Source organism: Erythrolamprus reginae, chromosome 2, assembly GCF_031021105.1.
Source record: "Erythrolamprus reginae isolate rEryReg1 chromosome 2, rEryReg1.hap1, whole genome shotgun sequence".
Classification (NCBI taxonomy): Eukaryota; Metazoa; Chordata; class Lepidosauria; order Squamata; family Dipsadidae; genus Erythrolamprus; species Erythrolamprus reginae.
Genome location: NC_091951.1, coordinates 115,073,804 through 115,096,820, shown reverse-complemented (window position 1 = coordinate 115,096,820; position 23,017 = coordinate 115,073,804). Strand labels below are relative to the sequence as shown.

At 41.4% G+C, this 23,017-nt stretch overlaps 1 protein-coding gene across 4 annotated transcripts in view; it reads left to right on the top strand.

Annotated features, from left to right (window-relative positions):
• JADE2 (jade family PHD finger 2) overlaps window positions 1–23,017 on the top strand; it is a 228,417-nt gene that overhangs the window by 104,942 nt on the left and 100,458 nt on the right. For all 4 annotated transcript variants that reach the window (XM_070739237.1, XM_070739239.1, XM_070739238.1 and 1 more), the window contains one exon: window positions 18,700–18,869. In XM_070739237.1, the coding sequence (XP_070595338.1) occupies window positions 18,700–18,869 (170 nt within the window). The remainder of the gene's footprint in view (window positions 1–18,699; window positions 18,870–23,017) is intronic.

Sequence of the window (23,017 nt, the reverse complement as noted above, 5' to 3'; positions counted from 1 at the left end):
AGGACGAATATGAGGATATGGAGGAGGATGAGGATCCCTTTCAAGGCCTCTCAGATGATGAGGAATCCCAAATAAAGGTTCCTTCTCCAATTACTATTTTTCCTTCTCAATTGTTCAAATCTCTCCTCCTCAAAGCTAGAATTTCTACGGGATTGGCGGCCCAGGAGAAACAGGCCTCCACATCCACTGATCCCCCGGAGGAGAATTTACCTTACTTCACAGAGGAACAGGAGGATAACGAGGTAATTCCTATGCCTAAATTATTTAAAGATGCCTTACTTAAGCAGTGGGATTTCCCAGCCTCTGGGCTTAATCCCTCAACCAAGGACAAAAAGTTGTACAAACTCTCCTCTTCCTATGAGGAGCTCCTATCCTTTCCTAAACCGGATGAACCTGTCAAGATCCTTCACTCGGCGGCTGCTGTGCCAGGCGAAGCAGAGGAAGTCCTCCGCCCAGAGGACAAGCGGATTGAACAAATGCTCAAAAGAGGATTCACCGCAGATTCCTGGGCCATTAAAAGTTCTGCAGCGGCTTCCTTTTTCTCCAGAGCCATGCTTCTGTGGCTTCGCCAACTTCAACAGCATATTCCTCCCGATGACTTGAGAGGTCAACAAGACTTCAACAAGGTCTTTGCAGCTGCTCAGTACGTGGCTGATGCCACTTTACAATCTACTAGATTTTCTGCTAAGTCTATTGCAGCTTCTACAACGGCAAGAAGACTCCTATGGCTTCGCCCTTGGCAAGCAGGAGTACGTCAGAAGTGGCAGCTATCTCTGGGACCCTTAAAGCGCGACCTTCTTTTCGGGGATCTTCTGGATCCACTCCTCACGGAAACCACGGACAAGAAGAAAGTATTGGGTCCAACCACCAAAAAGGCTACCAAAACGCAGTCCTTTCGTCGCCCAGGGCGTCAGCAAGATCAAGCGGCTTCCTATCAGAGATCTCCAGGTCAGTATTCCCCCCGCTTTCGTTCCCAAGGTAGGAACTCCAGGGGCAGAGGTTTTCGCTTCCAAAGGGGAGCGTCCTCTAACAGGGCTTCAAAAAAACCTAGATGGTAGTTTTTCCTCGATTCCCATAGGTGGTCGCCTAGCCCATTTCGCCTCTAATTGGTGTCTCACCTCCAAGGACCCCTGGGTCATTGACACTGTTCAAACAGGCCTTCTTTTAGAATTTATTTCTCCCCCCCCCCCGAAACGTTTTATTTCCTGCCCTTCTCCCAGGTCCTCCTCAGATTGTAACCGTATGGAGGAGGCCATTTCCCACTTATTGTCCATCAGAGCCATTCAACCGGTTCCCCCCGGTCAGAAGGGTCTAGGTTTTTATTCCATCCTATTTATGGTTCCAAAATCCTCCGGAGGTTGGAGAGCTATTTTGGATTTAAAGAAGCTGAACCTATTCATCAAATATAGGAAGTTTAAGATGCACTCCTTATCATCCATTTTGGCCGCCATCCACCCGGGAGATTTCATGGTCTCTTTAGACCTCACTGAGGCCTACCTCCACATTCCTATAGCCAAATGCCACAGAAAATTTTTACGTTTCTCCTTTCAGGGCAGGCATTTCCAGTATAGGGCGATGCCATTTGGCCTTTCCTCGGCCCCTCGGGTCTTTACAAAGCTCTTGGGGTCCCTGGCGGCCTATATCCGGGCGTCTCCCATTCACATTTTATGTTATCTTGATGATATTTTGATTCATGGGAACTCCCTAGAGAAAGTGAAAACAGACCTTTCTGTCACCATGTCAGTTCTTCAGGACCATGGATTTTCCATCAACTTTGACAAAAGTCATCTCCAACCTTCCACATCCATCTTACACCTGGGATCCGTTATTAATTCAGAATCCTCCCAGGTCTTTCTCTCTCCTGAGAGAAAATTCAGTATAGGGGAGTTAATTTCTTGCATTTTATCTCAACCTTCAGTATCCATAGTAACCCTGTCTTCCCTTTTGGGGAAGATGGTGTCATGCATAGGCATCATTCCCTGGGCTCGCCTTCATGCTAGGGAACTACAGTGGCTCCTATTACCCTTTCAGAGATCGGGGCACAGCAACTCAAGTCGTCGCATTGTCATCCCACCAATTGTTCGCAGATCCTTCAAGTGGTGGAAGTCTCCGGCCATGGACAAAGGATCCCCGTTCAGGTGCCCGGATCAATTTGTCATCACCACAGATGCCAGTCTATCGGGATGGGGCGCCCACGCCCAGGGGATGATAGCCCAGGGCACGTGGTCCCCGGAGGAAGCTTCCAAGCCAATCAATTGGCTAGAGTTAAGAGCCGTTTCCCTGGCTCTGAAGCAGTTCTCTCCTCGCATTCCCAACCGGCACGTTCTCATTCTCACCGACAACATTGCCACAAAAAGCCATATCTGCAGACAGGGGGGCACGAGATCCAAGGCCCTCATGAGGGAGGCCCTCAAGTTAGGCCTTTGGGCGGAAAAACATCTTCGGTCGCTCCTAGCCGACCACATCTCGGGGAGCCTCAACGTCCAGGCGGATTGGCTATCTCGAGCAACGATAGACCCAGGAGAGTGGAACCTCCATCAAGACCTGTTCCATCAAATCAGCCTCAGATTCGGCCTACCAGTTCTGGATCTCTTCGCGACCAATGCGAACGCCCAACTCCCTCGCTTTTTTTCCAGATTTCCATCCCCGGGAGCGGAAGCAATCAATGCCCTCCGGAGCCCATGGCCTCCAGGCCTACTTTACGCATTCCCTCCAATTCCAATTCTCCCGGACGTGATTCACAAGGTCCTCACCGAGAGGGCCCGAGTAATCCTAATCGCCCCTCATTGGCCCCGCCGGCCCTGGTTCGCGGATCTCCAACAGTTGTCCGTCCAGGACCCTTGGCGACTCCCCGTTTCGGGGGATATGCTGCGGCAGGGGGCCTCATTCCATCCAGACCCGGAGTGGTTCCACCTCACCGCCTGGCTGTTATCAGGAGAGACTTAGAACTGCGTGGCCACGACCCCGATACAGTGGAGGTCATTTTAAAGGCCAGAAGGGGTTCGACCAATCGAATCTACGACCACACGTGGTCCAAGTTTCACCAGTGGTGTCTACAGGAAGGCCTCTCTCCCCTGTGCATCCCCATACACAGAATCATTTCCTTCCTTATGCAAGGTTTCCATCAGGGACTTTCCACCAGCACCCTCCGGCGTCATCTGGCGGCCATTTCCTCTGTCCTAGCGGGGCCCCGCAGACAGCCTCTCCGCTCCTTTCCAGAAGTTCAGGAATTCCTCAAGGGCATAGCCAACCTCAGACCTTCCAAGGTCCACAGGTATCCATCCTGGGATTTGCCACGGGTTCTCCATTCCCTCACGCAGGCACCATACGAACCCCTAAAATCGGCGTCCCTCAGGTACCTATCCTTTAAAGTAGCATTCCTGGTGGCTATTACCTCTGCCCGACGCATCTCGGAGCTGGCTGCCCTCTCAATCAGGCAGGACCTTTGTCAATTTCATCAGGACAAGGTAGTCTTGCGACTGGACCCCACCTTCTTACCCAAGGTCAGTTCCATGTTCCACAGAACTCAGGATATTGTCCTACCTTCCTTCTGCCTCCAACGAGACCATCCCTTGGCAATTAGATGGCACACCCTGGATCTCATTAGAGCGCTGAGAATCTATATCCAACGCACAGGACCCTTTCGGAGGTCAGAAGCACTTTTTATAGCCTATCACCCCAGAGTCATGGGTGCCAAAGTGTCTTCAACAGTAATAGGCCGTTGGATCAGAGGGACTATATCTAAGGCCTACGAGTCGGCCTCCCTCTCAGTTCCAAGGAACATCACAGCGCATTCCACCAGGAGCGCAGCCACCTCGGCCGCTTGGGCGACTCAAGCCCCGTTGGAGGAGGTCTGCAAAGCAGCCACTTGGGCCTCGCCAAATTCCTTCATCAGGCACTACAAGATTGACTCTTACGCTTCAGCGGACGCTGCCTTCGGCAGAAGGGTACTCCAATCCGTTATCTCACACGATAGCAATCTAATCCCACCCTAGGGACCATCTATTGGGTATGTCCCATGTGACTGCTGGACCCGCTCCTTCAGTACGGAGAATAGGCGTTGATTGCTTACCTGAACGCCTCTTCTCGTACGGTGAGCGGGTACAGCAGTCACTTCCCGCCCTTGTATGTGTCTTCTTTACCTTCCTATAACCTTTCTTCCTCTAACAATGAGAGTTGAACACTACAGAGCTTCACAGCTGAGCCTAGTCTATGGATTCGCGAATTCTGGGGAAGGGGCGGATCCAGCAAGCTTTTTTAACACTAGGCTCAGTTCCACCGGATTGGACATGAGCAACCCATGTGACTGCTGTACCCGCTCACCGTACGAGAAGAGGCGTTCAGGTAAGCAATCAACGCCTATTCTCATTAAAAAATTCCATTCTACCACCACCTTAAATTTGTTTCCCATAAGCAATAAAAATATGGCTGCTACCAATAACATAAAAGAGGGGCTGATAGCCTACACAAGTTTAATAGCATATTTTTAGGGATAAGGATCTCTGGGACTTTGGTACAGGAGCAAGATCACATTTTTTTGTGTTGGATATTCCACAGTGTTTTTTCAGAGAGTAGCTACCGGCAGGTTGCAGATCAACTCTTGCCGATCTGTAGCCAAGTCTGAAGGGACTTTAAAGTGCTTGCACTTGGTCTCTGGCTGTTCCTTTCCTAATCAAAGTCTCTTACTAGGCTTATCGCAACTGACGGGCTTGCTCATTCTCTCCCTCACCTCAGTTGAAAGCGCTAACAGAGAAGCCGGAGCAATTGGTTTCAAATTCAGGGTTGGCAGGCTTGCTCATCCTTTCCCTTACCTCACGGATGCAAACACCTACAGCACAGCTGCGCACAGCCGAAGCGGCCATTTAATTATAATCCTTAGTTCTGTCTGGTTCCCTCTAATGTCCAACCTTCAAAATCCCGTTTATAAACCATTATATTTCCTAAGGAAGATTTCTTATAATTCATTTCAATATTATTTTTAATCCCTCTGGACCGTATCCATTTATAACTTTCTAAAGTCAAAATTCTAATTATCCTTTTCCTGTTTATGCCACACTTTAAACTTCTTTTTCCAAGGATTGACAGAGATTCATTCAGTGAATGTTGTAAAACTTGCTGATTCAAAGGTTTTTAATAGTTGATAGGCAATTTAAAAGCTATTAAGAAATGAGGTTCAACTGAGCTTTTTGTCCATGTAGGCCACACTAAATGCTTGAGAAATTCCTTCAATTCCCAGCCACTCCATTCATGGATTAACAGCAAAAACCTTGATTCCTATGGTCTACTTGAAAAGAGCAGCTGCCTGGAGTGCATGTGAGCAATTTCACAATCTCTCCTTTTCTAAAGAGAATAAAAATAATCAGAATTAGTCTTCTAGTCATCCTGCCCCTTTTCAAGGATGCACAGCCTGCTGTGGCCACCCTAGACAGGACTACTGAAGAGAAATATATTTGGAAATTATGGCCTGGTCAGAACCATGGATCCAGAGTTCTCTAGTTTTGATGGATTACTTTTTCCAGGCTCTACAGTACAGGTGTCAAACTTGCGGCATCACTTTGCTGTCAAGTGACGTTTCACATTTGCAGACCTGGAGTGGGCATGGCCGGCAAGTGATGCATCCAGTCTGCGGGCCCCCATTTTGACACCCCTGCTCAACAGCCTCTTACACCAACCCAAAAAGATTTAACAGGTGAAGCCACTAGAGAATCACTGCAGAAAGACTTCTAATTTGGCAAGCTTCCAAGTCCGTCATTATTCTGCTGTGGAAAATAGGTTCCAGCATATTCATGACATTCATTTTTTTCACTGGAGAAAATAGAGAGATGATTATAAGGGAGGGAAAGAGAATAAGCACTTGTTCTTGAATCATTCCAAAATATCAATGCTGTTTTGTTGCCAGTCATGTGAATGCTCTATTGAATGTGTAGAGTGAGTGTTATTTGCATTTTTATCTTCCGCTAAAAAAATACTTTTGAGGATCATTAGTTGACTGCATGTCAAACTATTACCTAGTGTAACCTGACAGTTATGTAAGCCGGTTACTTAAATAGGATTAACGGAGACTTAAAAGTCTAATCATGTGTGAGCTGGGTCACTTCGAAGGTAACATAGTGGTGCCAATTATGGCTGGCTTAGTTTTTGTTTGCAGTCACTTTCTATTTCAAGCATTGGCTCACGATTTAACATCTGTGCTGATACCATGAGGTCAAGAAAATAACAGAGTTTAGGATGGACATCTGCAGTAATGACATTCTAAGAAGTTTTGACAGATGTTTGGATTGAAATTGGGAGCAGAATTCTAAAGAGGTATTTCTCCTCGTGCCAATGCATGGTTTGTGGAAAATCTGGCCTAAACAGTATAAGGATGCAAACTTCAGATGCAAACAATTAGAAAATACTTTAAAATTTACACAAACAATAAGAAAACAACATTTGTTCTTGCCAAAAACAGATGGATGGGCAGGGAAGAGACAGAGAGAAGCAGTAACTGCAAAATACAGTTACAAAAAACCCAAGAAATTAATATACATTTTGTTCCATTTTTATAATTTAAAATAATCATTTGGAGTAGTGTTTGATTTATGCCTTTAATAGGTAATGAGTCCAATAAATAAACAGAAGAAGAAACATTGCTCATGAAATTTAGCATTATTATACAGTATTTCTAATGAAAAGTTCCTGTTTGAGCATCATTTTTAAGTACTGTAGTAAAAACAAATGTTTATTGTAGCCCTGTTAGTGGTTTTAATGAGATCCAGTCACTTAATTAGGAAATATGGAAGCTATCACAAAAAGTGAAAATTGTGCTGAAATGTGTCCAAATGTCCTCTTTTAGTACTGTATCATTTTGGACTGACAAATCGCATTCTTCGCCTATGTTTTTAACTTGCTGTGTATAAATCAAGTTGTTCCATTTTGGTGGTCTGACAAACCATTATATCCAATTTTGTTTTAAATTTACTATCCAGTGTGTAGCATAAACAATGTTAGCATCTCCTAGGGCAAGGTCTCCCAACCTTTTGGGCTTCAGGGACCGGTCCCTGGAGAGAGGTTTATGCACGGACTGGAAGGGGCTTGTTTTTGCTTGCTGCTTCCATCCCGGAAATGGGGCTTCACTTGTTTGCACGGCCCAGTTTCTGGCATGCTGTAGCCCAGTGCTAGTCCACGCACTGGGGGTTGGGGACTTCTATGCTAGGGCATTCATTTAAACATCTCTTTTATATTTAATTCCTACATGGATCTCATTTATTTACTTACATATATACAAGATAACTCCCTCTTCTTAAAAGTCTGTGCTAACCACTGGGCCCCTGTCTTCACCCAAATCTTCAATAAATTGCTAGAGATGTGCTATGTTCCTTCCCGCTTCAAATGCTCTACTATCATCCCAGTGCCGAATAAATCCTCCATCAAGAAACTGAACAACTACAGACCAGTTGCTCTAACATCTGTAGTTATAAAAATCTTTGAAATGCTAGTGCTGTCCCACTTGAAAACCATCATGGATCCACTATTAGACTCCCTGCAGTTTGCATACTGAGCAAACAGATCAACAGATGATGCTGTTAATATGGCTCTGCACTATATCCTGCAACATCTTGAAACTCCAAAGACCTACGCAACGGTCCTCTTTGTAGATTCAGTTCAGCATTCAATACCATCATTCCAGACACTCTTCTAAGTAAGCTGAACCAGCTAGTGGTACCTGAGCACACTTGTAAGTGGATCATAAGCTTCCTAACAAACAGGAAGCAGCAGGTGAAGTTAAGCAGAATGACATCAGATCCCTGTACAATTAGCAGATCCCCACCCCCAAGGTATGTGCTGTCTCCACTTCGCTCTATATATCAATGACTGCATCTCTAATGATCCATTGTTAAAACTACTGAAGTTTGCAGAGGATAAATAATGATTGGCCTTATTTGAGACTGATGAATCAGCATACAGATGGGAGATTGAACAACTAACCTTGTGGCGCAACCAGAACAATCTGGAACTGAATACACTCGAAACCATAGAAACGGTGGCAGATTTTAGGAGAAACCCGCCCATACGTTTAACTCTTATAATGACAACACAGTATCAACAGTACAGACCTTCAAATTTCTAGGTTCTACCATATTGCAAGATCTAAAATTGGCATCTAACATAAAAAACGTCATCAAAAAAGCACAACAAAGAATGTTCTTTCTGCATCAACTCAGAAAGGTCAAACTACCCAAGGAGCTGCTAATACAGTTCTACAGAGGAATTGTTGAGTCTGTCATCTGCACCTCTATAACTGTCTGGTTTGGTTCTGCAACCTAACAAGATAGACACAGACTTCAGAGGATAATCAGAACTGCAGAAAAAAATAACTTTCCATATGGAAAGTAGTCAGTAGCAGGGTGCCACAAGGATCAGTCCTAGGCCCAGTACTTTTCAACATATTTATTAATGACTTAGATGAGGGAGTAGAGTGGAAATATTCAAATTTGCAGACGACACCAAGCTGGCGGGAGTGGCCAGCACCCCAGAGGATAGGCTCAGTATAAGAGGGATCTATACAGAGTAGTGCAATGGGCCCAAACAAACAAAATATAATAAGGATTCACCAAATCCAAGAGCATGCCACAATGGTTAGGGATGGAAAGCACCAGTTTGATTAACAATTATTTCCCTACAAAATAGAATGTGTTCCAAATAATAAGAAAAAGTAAAATCTCACTAAAAAGAAATATAGGAAGATGGTAAGTCTACCACAAGGAACTACAGTATAGGCTGCATATAGTCACTTCCCACTCTTTTGGTATTCTTTTAGTGGATGGAAGGAGGGGCACAGTGACTCAATGATAGTTTAAAAACCTCATTTCTATTTTGATGTGCTTCCTACATACCTTACTTAATTAGCTGAACTAGAAAAAAGTTTATTTACTTCCTCTGGTTGTTTGTTTGTTTGTTTGTTTGATTAGTTGGTTGGATAGGCTATAGACCTATAGCAATGTCATTCCTACTCCCCCATTTAACATTGACCCAAATGCATTCATAATTTTCATTATTATTGTGTTCTATTTCTGTAGAAATTTTGTTATTTTTATATATAGTACAACTCCACCTCATCTTTTATTTAGTCTATTTGTTTTAAATACCTCTAGCTGTATATTCCATTTACCAGTTTCATCCCACTAAGTTTCTGTAATTCCAGTTTCACCTCACCAAGTTTCATCCTTAAAATTGGCCAAACCAACTTAAAATAGGGGGAAATAATTCCATTTCACCCTTGGGCTCTCTAATAATGTAATAAATCATTAACTATATGTATTGCAATTCCCAGGGAAGAGATAATGCAATTTCCACTTTGAAACAGATTTTTCTTGTATGCAGTCTTCCACATAGCCATGGTTGCCAATAATAATCTTAAGAGTGATTATTTGAAATGTAATTAATTTCAGTAAATCAGAAACAAGTAACCATTTAAAAGAAAGATTAATCAGTTGGTTTAGTAAAAACAAATAGGTAGCAAAAGAGATGTTACTGTAATCTAAACCACATAACAAAGGAATCTGGATAAATTTAAGTAGTCATGAGGTAGGTTTCTTTTAGTACAACGGGATTTAGAGCTAGAAGCAAATTGAAAATGTTTACAAAGCAGACATAATAATAGTTCCCCTCAAAGTTTTATAATAGGCACAAACACTAGTAGCAAAGCACCAAAGCTTATGTTAAAAGCAATTTATTCAGGCCAGTTTAGGTGCACTTAGAATAATGTGTACAATTGTAATTGCCCCAGGTCAATAGGATATTGTAGCACTTGGGAGGAATCTGAGATGCGCAACCAAACCAATGATTTATTTATGTACAATACTTACTTGCTTATTTATTTAAAGGTATTTAACAGTATGTTTTTAGAGTTCAGCTTTCTCAAAGTATCTTCAACACTGTTTATCAGAATGCATGTTTAAAGCATTGCATGAATAATACTTAGTATAATTATAGTTCATATTTCTATTAAACAGGATTTAGTAAGAATGGTAAAATTAAGTAATTAGTACCAATCATAGTACTGCTTACAAAGTGACCCCGAAGAATTTTCATTCATTTAAAGCTATTTGTAATTAAATAAACTTGATACTCCATGGGCTCATCCTACATATTTATTAATTTAATTTAATTAATTTAATTTATATGTCAAATTTAGAGGCTGTCGACCTCACATAACATAGTTTAATAAATGAAGCCACAACCCATGTTTTCTTCTCATGCCAATGCAGAGGTAAAATTCATAAGCAAAGGTTAATATGTTTAGGGGTTTCAGTGGAAAATTGACTTACAAAGAATGTGGTGATAGAGGTTTATATGCTTGTTCTTGGTAGGGGTAAAACCATTATTCCTGCCCCCAGCTGCCTCATAATATTGAGAATATTATTCTCAATATTATGTGAGGGGGGCGTTTGCACCAGTTGCGGCCCTACCTGGACTGGGAGTCACTGCTCACAATCACTTGTGGCCTCATCACCTCGAGGTTCGACTACTGTAACGGTCTCTACATGGGGCTACCTTTGAAGAGTGTTCGGAAACTTCAGATCGTGCAGAATGCGGCTGTGAGAGCAATCATGGGCTTCCCTAGATATGCCCATGTCACACCAACACTCTGCAGTCTGCATTGGTTGCCGATCAGTTTCCGGTCACAATTCAAAGTGTTGGTTATGACCTATAAAGCCCTTCATGGCATTGGACCAGAATATCTCCGGGATCACCTTCTGCCGCACGAATCCCAGCGACCAGTTAGGTCCCACAGAGTTGGCCTTCTCCAGGTCCCGTCGACTAAACAATGTTGTCTGGTGGGACCCAGGGGAAGAGCCTTCTCTGTGGTGTCCCCGACTCTCTGGAACCAGCTCCCCCCGGAGATTAGGATTGCCCCCACCCTCCTTGCCTTTCGTAAACTCCTTAAAACCCACCTCTGCCGTCAGGCATGGGGGAATTGAGACATCTCCCCCAGGCCTATATAGTTTATGTATGGTATGTTTGTGTGTATGCCTTTTTAAATAATGGGTTTTTAGATATTTTTAAATATTAGATTTGTTATTGTATATTGTTTTTATTATTGCTGTGAGCCTCCCCGAGTCTACGGAGAGGGGCGGCATACAAATCTAATAAATAAGATAGGTAGGTAGGTAGGTAGGTAGGTAGGTAGGTAGGTAGATAGATAGATAGATAGATAGATAGATAGATAGATAGATAGATAGATAGATAGATAGATAGATAGATAGATAGATAGATAGATAGATAGATAGGATTCAGCTAATAAAATTGATAGACAAAGTCTCACTTCCTAATTGGTAGAAGATTCAGAACAGTTAAACAAAAATGCCATTCAGCTCAGTTGGTTTACTGCTACCTTTTCCAGCCGATCCAATATATGTTTGAGTGAAACTCCCTAAATATAAAAACTGTTAATTCTGTAGGTTGCAGTTTCAGCACACCTGAAGGTCATCGTATTTGAGAAGGTGCATGTAAATCAGGAGTGCCCAACCTTTTTGGTTCAATGGCCCAGCAGCTTTGGTGGCAGGGTGGAATTCTTTTGCATGCACAACCTAAATCCTGTGCATGTGCAAATGAAGCTTTGCTTTCTCACTTGCTGCTTCGGCAGCCGGTTCCCAACAGGTCTCAGCCCGGTAGCAAACTGCAGCCCTGGATTTGGGGACCCCTAATGTAAAGAATTAAGTGTATTAAGATGTAGTGAGGTAATTTCAGAAGCTGGCATGAACAAATGAGCAAAATGTATACGGTATGCTGAAGATCCACTGATGACTGTTAGTCCTTGTGCCTATGTAAAATGACCACTTCAGGCATGGAATGCATATGAAACCTAGATAAGATGGAAGACAATATCAGGTCTTAGAACAGAGCTGTGAAATTCGTGGCACCGGACCGGATGCATCATGTGCTGGCCATGTGTATGCCTAGTTTAATGAAAAGGAAAAAAATCCCAATATGTCATGTGATGACGCCGTGAGTTTCACACCTCTGTCTTAGAGGGTTACATTCATTTTCAGTATCTCCAAACATTTGGCTCAGTTACTTTACAAAAACTGCATGCTGAGCAATAGGGATCCTTTTATTGGATATTGCCAATAGGGATTCTCTAGTTGGGGCCTCTCCTTTTGGTCCATGGCAATTATGATAAGACTTGTATCCCTTTTTGATGACAAAACTGGCCACTTCGAAAACGTTGAAAAAAAGTGAATTGAGTGGTCACGAAAATCTCAGGCTTCTAAGGTTTTTCTTGAACGACATATCATTGTTTGTTCATTTTTGTCAGCATCAGTGTATATTGGCACTTGTGTTACAGAGTGATATTTCAAGGGGGAAATGTGGTTCTTTGCAAATACCATGGCAAGCTTCACCTCTTCGATGAGCCAGAAACTGTCAGAACTGGCATCAGAGTTTGCTTCTCAGATGAAACTTTTCCACTGAGGATATATTGCTATGTGTGACGCTGTTTATTTTATTTATTTAATTTAAAAGTTTTGAATAGGTGCCCATCTTATATCGAACTCCTGCTGGTTCCCAATCAACTATATCAATAATAAAACAGTATAGTACATAAATGTATTAAAAACATAAACATCTAAAAAATCTGGTACCAAAGTTAAACTTCCAATACTGCTTGCTTCCCAGACTTTAAAGTTTATTTGCTAAATGGGATAGTTGGGAGGGAAGCTATCTTCTTGGCTTTTTGGACAAACAACCCCCCCCCCCCAAATTCCCCAGCAGCTGTCCCTGGCCAGCTTGCAATGCAGCAAACATGGCATGTATTTAACTCACACTGATATCAACAAGAGTTTAATTTGGAATAAATGCTGAGTTTGATTTAATCTAATTATTTTCAAAACTTGAAATGTTGAAATATGAATTGGAAGAATTGATTGCACTAGCTGGTGGGAAATAGATTCCTTAGAACAGTGTTTCCCAACCTTGTCAACTTGAACATATTTGGACTTCAACTCCCAGAATTCCCCAGTCAGCGAATGCTGGCTGGGGAATTCTGGGAGTTGAAGTCCAGATATCTTCAAGTTGACAAGGTTGGGAAGCACTGCCTTAGAACATATGTGAGTACTTTTTATTATTATTATTATTATATTATAACAAACCATGTGGTAAGTGAGCAGGAGAGAACATTTGCCTCTTCTTTTATGAAGCTGAATTCTGTTGTAGCATATACTGGGACTGGCTCTTCCAGAGCCAAAATTCTGCACTTTATTTGTATATACAGGGTGTACCAGAAGTCAGTGGCCATAGGCCATTCACTTTAAATTTTATTAGTATGTTTTCTCCAGAATAAACATTACTGTAGTTAGGAATGTTCCAAAGTCATATATCAAATGAGTAAGGAAGTATTTATTAAAAAAAAGGCAAATGACTTGAATATTTAATAAATTGTGGGACCTGACTTAAGGTATATTCTTTACATCTGTGAAAAGTGGGTGCGGGGTTTGTTTTTTTAACATAAGAACAAATTTTTACCTCATTTCTTAGCTATTGAAATCTTCCCACTTAGCATTGGGAGGGATGGGCTTTTCTTCATAGAAACATAGAAGATCGATGGCAGAAGAAGACCTCATGGTCCATCTAGTCTGCCCTTATGCTATTTCCTGTATTTTATCTTAGGATGGACATATGTTTATCCCAGGCATGTTTAAATTCAGTTACTGGAAATTAACAACCACATCTGCTGGAAGTTTGTTCCAAGCGTCTACTACTCTTTCAGTAAAATCAAATAATCAAATCTTACACTATGGAGTACACATATATGTTCAGTATTCGGTATCCATTTTCAAAAGGACTTTGCCACTAACTTTCTTCTCCATTAAAATTAAAATGTGGTGCTGGCTGACAAATCCATATTCTATTACTCAAATACTGTTTGGGTTGACCTGATTTGAGATGAAGTGGAGGAAGATGTTAGGGAGAAAAATTCCCCATAAATAATGGGCACTGGGGTATTAATTATCGGATGGATTGGTAATCCTTGAATGGGAAGGGAAAGGAAGCTTGGAAACCCACCATAAACTGCCCTGAAATCACCCTGCAATGAATCTGTAAATACAGTTCCCCACCCTGCTTCTCTCACTGAGGCTAGTGAAGTTCAGCCATGAGGCTGCACAAATTACATTGACATACTTTTCTGCCAAGTCAAGGACATGGTAATGAGGTTGTGAGGAAGTATTCATAATTCATGAAGCAGGCAGCAGATGCACTAAAATGTTTTATGTACTAAAAGTAAAATATTTTTTTTTAAAAGACATAGTTTGAAAACACTGGCAGTGATCTCTATGAAATGCCATCCTAATCTGCATGTGTTTTTCCTAGTTTTTATGAATCTTGCTCAAAATCCAGGTGTCAAACCAGATTTGACTACTTCTGGAGCAATATATACTAGATTGGATATTTCTGTAATTTCAGATACATCTCTGGATTGATGGGATTTTGCAATAATTTGCATAGAACAGTAACTTCCTAGAAAAAAATAATATTGAGCTTTATCAACTTTTGCAGAAATGGATAAGGTTTTTAAAATATATTTTTAAAAGAATGTGCATCATGATGTTTTGTTTTGTTTTGTTTTGTTTTGATTTGATTTTAAGAACTTTTACAGTTTAGGTAGAGGAAGCAGCATTCTGTGATTTATCACCTTCTGGAAACCTTCAATGCAAATTATTTTCATTGTTACAATAATTTAGCCTTCTGTGTTTCATCTGAGGCTAAAGCAGCTTGTATTTATTTATCATTCATATCACACACACACACACACACACATCCAAAATGTTCTTTTTTCCTTCTCTTCCGAAGTGGGGGTTTATTTATACATGAGATTTTCTAAGTGATATCTTTATAAGCTCCAGGGGAAAGAAATATTGGTGTCTAATAGTATGAGAAGATTGATGTAGGCAGGTTTTGTCACTTCTGAATCAAAAAAGGAGGAAGTACTATCAGCAAGTCATGTTTGCAAGGCTGAAAGAAATAGAAAAATCACATTTAATGGGGATAGAATTGGGAGAATGATGACTTTTAACTCCTAATGGTATCAGCAGAAAGTATTTTAAGTTTCAAAGGATCTATGGTGTTGCGATATATACATTCTCTGAACTGGTGGCATGAGGATTGCGAAATAAAAGTAGAACCCTATTAGCAAAATCCACCTGGCTTGAGCGTAGTGATGCGTGCCCTAAGCATCAAGGCAGAGATAAGGCATAAGGATGCATGTGGAAAGTAAAGAGACAAGAATACATGATATTAGAAGTGTCTCAATTTGTCATTATGCCATTGTGATCCTTCCAGTGCCAATGTAAACTTGTAGGAGTAGAATCATGGAAAAAGGAAAAAATAAAATAAAATAATCTGTTGCTTTGAAGCTACAACACCCTTCCCCTTCCACCCCAACTAGAGGGCTATCAATACAGGCTATGATAGAAGAATTGTAGAGGAACTAGATATCTCAATTAAAAATTAGGTGTATTGCCTAAGATCCTTGCACTTTAACTAGATTTGATAGTTTTTCTCAAATAAATAAATGTTATAGGCAATAGGAAAGCTAGTTCAGATAAAAGAAAACCAAGGTAAGAGGGGTGTGAAAATTATAGAGAGTTAAAAAAAATAACCCACAGTGTGAAGAAACTACCTAGGGGGAAAATTATTATCTCACTTTATCACACCAAGATATAAAGATTGCTAATACTAGTGAAGGGTAAGCCCATTAAGGAACATAAACCAGAACAAATGAAGCTGTCTTTGAGTACCAGTTCCTGGGGGGAAAAACAACAGAGGTAGAGTTACAGCAATGCCCTCATGCGTTGTTTGTTGTAGACTTCACAGAAGCATCTGTGTCTGATCACCGCTTGACAAGAATGCTGGATTAGATGGTTCCTTTGCTAATACAGTAAAGACGTTCTTAAAGAGAGCAAAGAAAAAAATCAAGGGTTTATGAAATATTGTTTCAAGTCTCATTTGGGCAGCCACTCAGAAATGATGACCCAAGCCAATAAAAATTGAGTACAGTGGTACCTCATGATACGAACCCCTTGTCTTACGAACAACCTGAGATACGAACCCGGGGTTCAGAAAATTTTTGCCTCTTCTTACGAACTTGTTTCTTCTTACGAACCCGCCGCCACCGAGAAGCCCCGCCACCCAGCTGTCGCTTTTTGAGACAGCCGGGGGGCTTCCCAGTGTCCTCCTGAACCCGAACGCCAAACCCAAACTTCCGGGTTCGGCGTTCGGGAGGCCTCCGAGAAGCCCCCCGGCTGTTTTAAAAGGTGACAGCCAGGTGGCGGGGCTTCCCAGCGGCCTCCCAAACGCCGAACCCGGAAGTTCGGCAAAAGTTGGGATTTGGGAGGCCGCTGGGAAGCCCCACCGCCCGGCTGTCACCTTTTAATACAGCCGGGGGGCTTCCCAGCAGCCTCCTAAACCCGAACGCCAAACACGAACTTCCAGGTTCGGCATTCGGGAGGCCTCCGAGAAGCTCCCCGGCTGTTTTAAAAGGTGACAGCCAGGTGGCAGGGCTTCCCAGCGGCCTCCCGAACCCAAACTTTTGCTGAACTTCCGGGTTCGGCGTTCGGGAGGCCGCTGGGAAGCCCCGCCGCCCGGTTGTCACCTTTTAAAACAGCCGGGGGGGGTTTCTCGGAGGCCTCCCGAACGCCGAACCCGGAAGTTCGGGTTTGGCGTTCGGGTTCAGGAGGACGCTGGGAAGCACCCCCGGCTGTTTCAAAAGGTGACAGCCGGGCGGCGGCATTTTTTTGCGGTTTTTTTTTCATTGCACAGATTAATGGATTTTACATTGTTTCCTATGGGAAACAATGTTTCGTCTTACGAACCTCCCCCTGGAACCAATTAGGTTCGTAAGACGAGGTATTACTGTACTGTATTTTATAGAAGAACAATACTGTGGCATCGAGCTTCCTGTTCAAATATATGGAAAGTCCCTTACGTCCCAGAGGAAAAAAGTGTGATTGCATGGGGGCGGGAAGCAGATTCTTTTGAGTTGTTCTGCCTTGAGCAAGCAGGGACGATTTTGCTTTCATGTCTGCACAATTATTTTGTGTATTTTATCCCTCTTCTAGCCCTTGGGGCAATGGCGAGGATAAGATTTGAGGGCTATGGTGAAGAAGGTGATGCAGTGATATCATCAGACACTTTAAGCTTTGCAGTAGTTTTTGTACAGCCAAAACCTTTAAACCAGTTTATTTGTTGCTGAATGTTAGTGGGTAATATAACAGTGTTCTGAAGGATTTTATAATCCTTGGGTGTTGCTCAGGTTCGCAAAAGTTACATGTTTCGGTAGTTTCATAACATCCGTAATCACACAGGCTATTAGAGCCGTGGTGGTGCAATGGTTTGATTGCAGTGTTGCAGGTTAATTCTGCCGACTGCCAGCAGTTTGATTCTCACGGGCTCAAGGTTGACGCAGCCTTCCATCCTTCAACAGTTGGTAAAATGAGTTTGTTGGGGGCTATATACTGACTCTGCAAACCACGTAAAAGTACTGTGAAGTGATATATAAGTACTATTGCTGTTAAGATGCTATTAAGTTACCTGCCTTTATGGATTTCTGCTAAACTAACCTTATGATTAAAGTGTCTTCCTTTTTAAAAAAAAAGGCATGCTATTGGGGTATAATTAAAAGTATCAGATGACTGCATTAATTATATTACTTTTAACAATATAACTATTATAGAGATACTAATAGGATTCGCTGGCTTTAGAAGCTTATAGGCTACTCCATAATTTGAGGTTATCTTGCAATTATTTCAGGTTAAATGCTGGGTGCACTTTTTGATGCAATGAAAAAAATTACAGTGATATATATAATCAGATTGCAGTTGAATGAAGGAATCTTTTTTTCTTTGAATAATAGCTGCTGAGCATCAGGGAAGTTTTATTCTGAGTGACAAAAAAAAAGCCATAGGTCATCTAATTTGCACACAGTACCTGTGTTTATTGTAATAAATGAGGTCTCATTTGAAATTATCTACCAATTGAATCACTTAAACAGAGACCATTTTTGTAATGGGGTCATGGGTGAAATAAGTGCAGCTTCAAATTCAGACAAGAAGGATCATTTAAAGTTTTTAACACCTCTGAATATTAAACTATTTAATATTTAGGCTATTATACCCTTTATTCTGCAGATGTTAGGTCTTTCAGAAGACATTTCCTGCCTGTGAAAAAAAGTCACTGACAGTAGTTTCAAGGCAGACTCTTTAAATTTTATGTAGTAATTCTTGATAGTTTACCAGAGATGCAGAGAGTCAATAATGAACACCATTTTTATGTTGTGTGTGTAATTTGGCTTTTGCAATGTGATGTGCTAAATACTTCCTTGTATCAGAGTTGTACTGTGGGAGGGATAACTTTGAAAATATTTGTAAAAAATCTTTCTATCATCTTTCTCATTCTGATATTCTTGCATGTATTTTGAATCTCACCACCAGGATTTATTATATGTCTAAATTTCTCTACTCCAAAACAATTGCTTTACATATTGGATAATAGAACTCAAAACTTACTTTATTTAGTGTTTTTTCCCTGCTAAATATGCATATTTATAATTTGAATGTGTATTGATAATTTCAATATGTACTTCCTACATGTTTCTAACAGATAGATTTCATTTCTAAACCATTTCATGTCTTTTACAACAAAGCTTGTTTTCTTCCATAGGATAATACCTCTGCTAGACCATTCTTCATCACAAAACTTTCCAAGGAACTTGTCCGGCTCTGAAAGTTCAGATGCTTCCAGAACATATTCCCAGAGAGTGTGTCGCTATAATCTGGATGAAATTGATGCTTGCTGGTTGGAACTTTTCAACATGGAACTCAAAGAAATGGGTAGGTATTCATAAATGTGTTTGTATGTGCTTTAATTTCCGATTTAAATTTTATTTCTCTTTTTATCCAAGCCAAACTCTATCACTTTTTTGGAGACTAATGCTACATAACTAAAATTATATATAGGAGAAACTTTAATGAACTGAAAGCAGGGCAGCATACAAGTTTAATTCATAATCATCATCCATGAAATAGAATGAGGGTATATCTGAGAGTATGAAGGATGAATAGATAGAAGTCAGAGTGGTGGTGTACTGGGCACTCTACTTAGGCAGTTTCCTTTTTTCACAAAATGGTTGACACATTGAAACATAACCAATATCAAAGCACCAATTTATTGATGTGCAACCTTCCATAGCCTTTACCCTTTGCGACAGAATATCTAACATACCCTGGGAATGCAGAGACGCTACCGTGACTATTAAAGGAAGAAGCAGGGCAGTTTCAGAAATGATTTCTTAGTTTTGTGGGAGGGGGAGGACATGAGAGACACATAAGAAAGCCTCAGAATCACTACGCGTTAGTCACATTAGGTATAGACGGAGCTGGAAAATGACCTTCATGGGCTATCAAGGTCTTTTACATTACCATACTAGCAATAAAGGTGATTGACTACAATCCAAATGATACTTACTTACTTACTTACTTACTTACTTACTTACTTACTTACTTACTTACTTACTTACTTACTTACTTACTTACTTACTTACTTACTTTACTTACTTACTTACTTACTTACTTACTTACTTACTTACTTACTTATTTTGTCCAATACATAATACACATTGAAGAGAATAGATATGTAATAATATAAATAAAGAAAAGAGTAGAAGAAAAGATATAAAAGAATAGGTGAACATATTTGAAAGGAAGAAAAGATAAATGGGATAAGGAGAGACAGTTGGACAGGGGATGGAAGGCACACTGCTGCACTATGCACGCCCCTTACTGACCTCTAAGAACCTGGAGAGGTCAATCGTGGATAGTCTAAGGGGAAAATGTTGGGGGTTAGGGGTTGACACTACTGAGTCAGGTAATGAGTTCCATGCTTCAACAACTCAGTTGCTGAAGTCATATTTTTTACCGTCAAGTTTGGAGCGGTTAATATTAAGTTTGAATCTGTTGCATGTTCTTGTGTTGTTATGATTGAAGCTGAAGTAGTCATTGACAGGTAGAACATTGCAGCATATGATCTTGTGGGCAATACTTAGATCGTGTTTTAGGCGACGTAGTTCTAAGCTTTCTAGACCTAGGATTGATAGTCTGCTTTCGTAGGGTATTCTGTTTCGAGTGGAGGAGTGAAGGGCTCTTCTGGTGAAGTATCTTTGGTCATTTTCAAGGGTGTTGATGTCCGAGATGCGGTATGGATTCCAGACAGATGAGCTGTATTCAAGGATGGGTCTGGCAAAAGTTTTGTAGGCTCTGGTGAGTAGCGTGAGATTGCCAGAGCAGAAGCTGCGTAGGATCAGGTTAACAACTCTAGAAGCCTTTTTGACGATATTGTTGCAGTGGGCTTTGGCACTTAGATCTCAGGGAACACTTCTTGTTCCCTGAACACTTCTTGTTACCTGAGTTTCCCCGCTATGCAGGATTCCCTATTAATTATCCAAGCATATTTGGGTTGGATTTCTTTCTGAAAAGCTGGACACTGAGCTTCTGCCATTCCTAGTTTTTATTTTTTAAGAATGGACAAGGCTAGGGAGTCACACTATAAACTAGGGTTTTTCACAGCCCAGGTGCTAATCTGCAACCATCTACAGTTGCAGCCATGAAGAGTGCAAAGCACAGTATCTAAGAAGGGGTGAGAAAGGTGAGAGGAAAGTGCTGGCTATAAACTGGAGTGGGCATCAGAAGGGCTGCTCTCTCACGTGGACAAAGGGCAGTTAGCCACACTAAGTGACTCCATTCTGGTATGCCGTCAGTCTTCTTCTCTAATCATGCCTTGGTGGATGTCTGGGTAGCTTCTGCCAAGTTTAAAGAGGAGCACCCGAGAAAGGGCATTTTGGGAAAGGCAGATCGTTCGGGGGGGGGGGGGGTACTTTTTACTAAGAAAGTGTAAAAAATAGGTCATGGGACAGAGACTGGCGCAAAGAGAGTGGTGTCTTTGGGCATACTGACATCATTGGAAATACTGCTGTTAAATCATATTTTACATATTTTACTATTCGGTGGTGAAATTAAACTGTATTGTATTGTATTTAAGTTTTGTAAAAGTGCCCTCTCTGGGTAACTCAAAACAATAAAGCTATAAAAGCCATAAAAGCATATTTTTTAAAACTAACAAACCTGCCCCTCCATCAGCCTTCCAGCTATCCCTACAACTCTCCATAGTGTCTGGGTAAAGAGCCAGGTTTTAGTGGCCTTCCTGAAAGCTGAGAGTTCGGGGGCCCTGCCAGGTTGTTGGGGGAACAGTGTCTTCCATAATAAGGTGGGCCACTGTCTGCGAGATGACAATATTGTGTGGAAGTGAATTAGAGCATGCTCATCTTATCCATTCTAATGAAGCAGACAAATATCCTTAGGAAATAAGTGGTCTCATGTTGTGTTATTGTTATTAATATTGTGTAGTATTCATGTCTACCTAGGATTTTTCCAGGAAACAGTATAGACAAAGCAAGAGGCTGAACTAAATTGAATAAAAGTAATAGAATAGAATAGAGTAGAATATGATTGTAAAAAAGTAGAATAATACCCATTGCAGGGAATATTAAAGGTATCCAATAGGGTCAGGTTAAGGTAAGGAAATTCCAGTGCAGATAGGATTGTAAGGTCTAGGCCAGTGATGGCGCACCTATGGCATGGGTGCCACAGGTGGCATGCAGAGCCATATTTGCTGGCACACAAGCCGTTGCCCTAGCTCAGCTTCAACATGCATGTGTGTGCTGGCCAGCTGATTTTTGGCTCGCACAGAGGCTCTGTGAGGGCATTTTTGGCTTCCAGAGAGCCTCTGGAGGGATGGGGGAGGGCATTTGTACCCTCCACTGTCTCCAGGGAAATCTTTGGAACCTGGGGAGGGCGAATCACAAGCCTACTGAGCCCACCAAAATTGGGAAACAGTCTGTTTTCGGCCTCCAGAGGGCCCCCAGGGGATCTTTTTACCCTCCCCAGGCATTGAATTATGGGTGTTGGCACTCAGGCAGGTGCGATAGCATGCGCACACACTCTTTTGTCACCCAAGGAAAAGAAGGTTTACCATCACTGGTCTAGGCAGATGAGGTTGAATCAAGAAGGTGGAAGCTATTGGCGGAAGAGCAATCCTGTGACTTTAACCATAAACTTAAACTTATATCTCTACATTCATTTATAACTTTTGCTGCTTGAGAAGCAAACATTGAATAGAATAATGTTCTTTCTGATTTGGGGCAAGACTACAGTAGCAAGGTCAGCACAATCCCAAAAATACAAATTTTCATATAGGTTACCAAGGCAACATCACAGGTCAGAGCAGAGTTTTTAAAATTATTATTATTCAATAGACACTTCGATGCCATGCAAATTGGAAATCCGATTCTGCCTTCAGAAATCCTTTTTTTGTTTCCTCTTAGTCTCTTTTTCCACTGAGAAAAAAAAGTTGTTGAGTTCACCTCTGAGCTGTTCTTGTCTGCACATACATCTCTGAAGTGGAACGATGCTCTGGCTGCCAATTCTTGCAAAGCTGCCTCGGCCATTTACCAAATATATCAAACAAAATCTGCAGGGAATCATACCACATCACAGTTTCAGAGTTTCTCATTTTCATGGTTCAGCCTTGAAGGAAGCCCTAGCATCTTTACTAAGCCAATCCCACAGTCATACTCCTTAGAAAAAGTGGCTTGAGGAAGTTACCGTTATGCACACATCACACTTTGTTGTATAAAGTATGATAAAACCTGATTATGTATAATAAATTTGTACTTCCTGCACTGCAATTCTATGCACATTTAGAACTGAGTAAATTCTACTGAAGACAGTAGGATTGCTTTCAAAAACATTTATATACAGGCAGTTCTTGACTTAGAATAGCAATTTGGATTGGAATTTTTATCATTAACTGATGAAGTTATTTGATGAAAAATCCTATGACCACACTACTTAGTGACAGCAGTTCCAATATTCCCAGTTGCAGGCCAGGACAATGCATTTGTTAGGCCAGGAACTCAATATTTCTC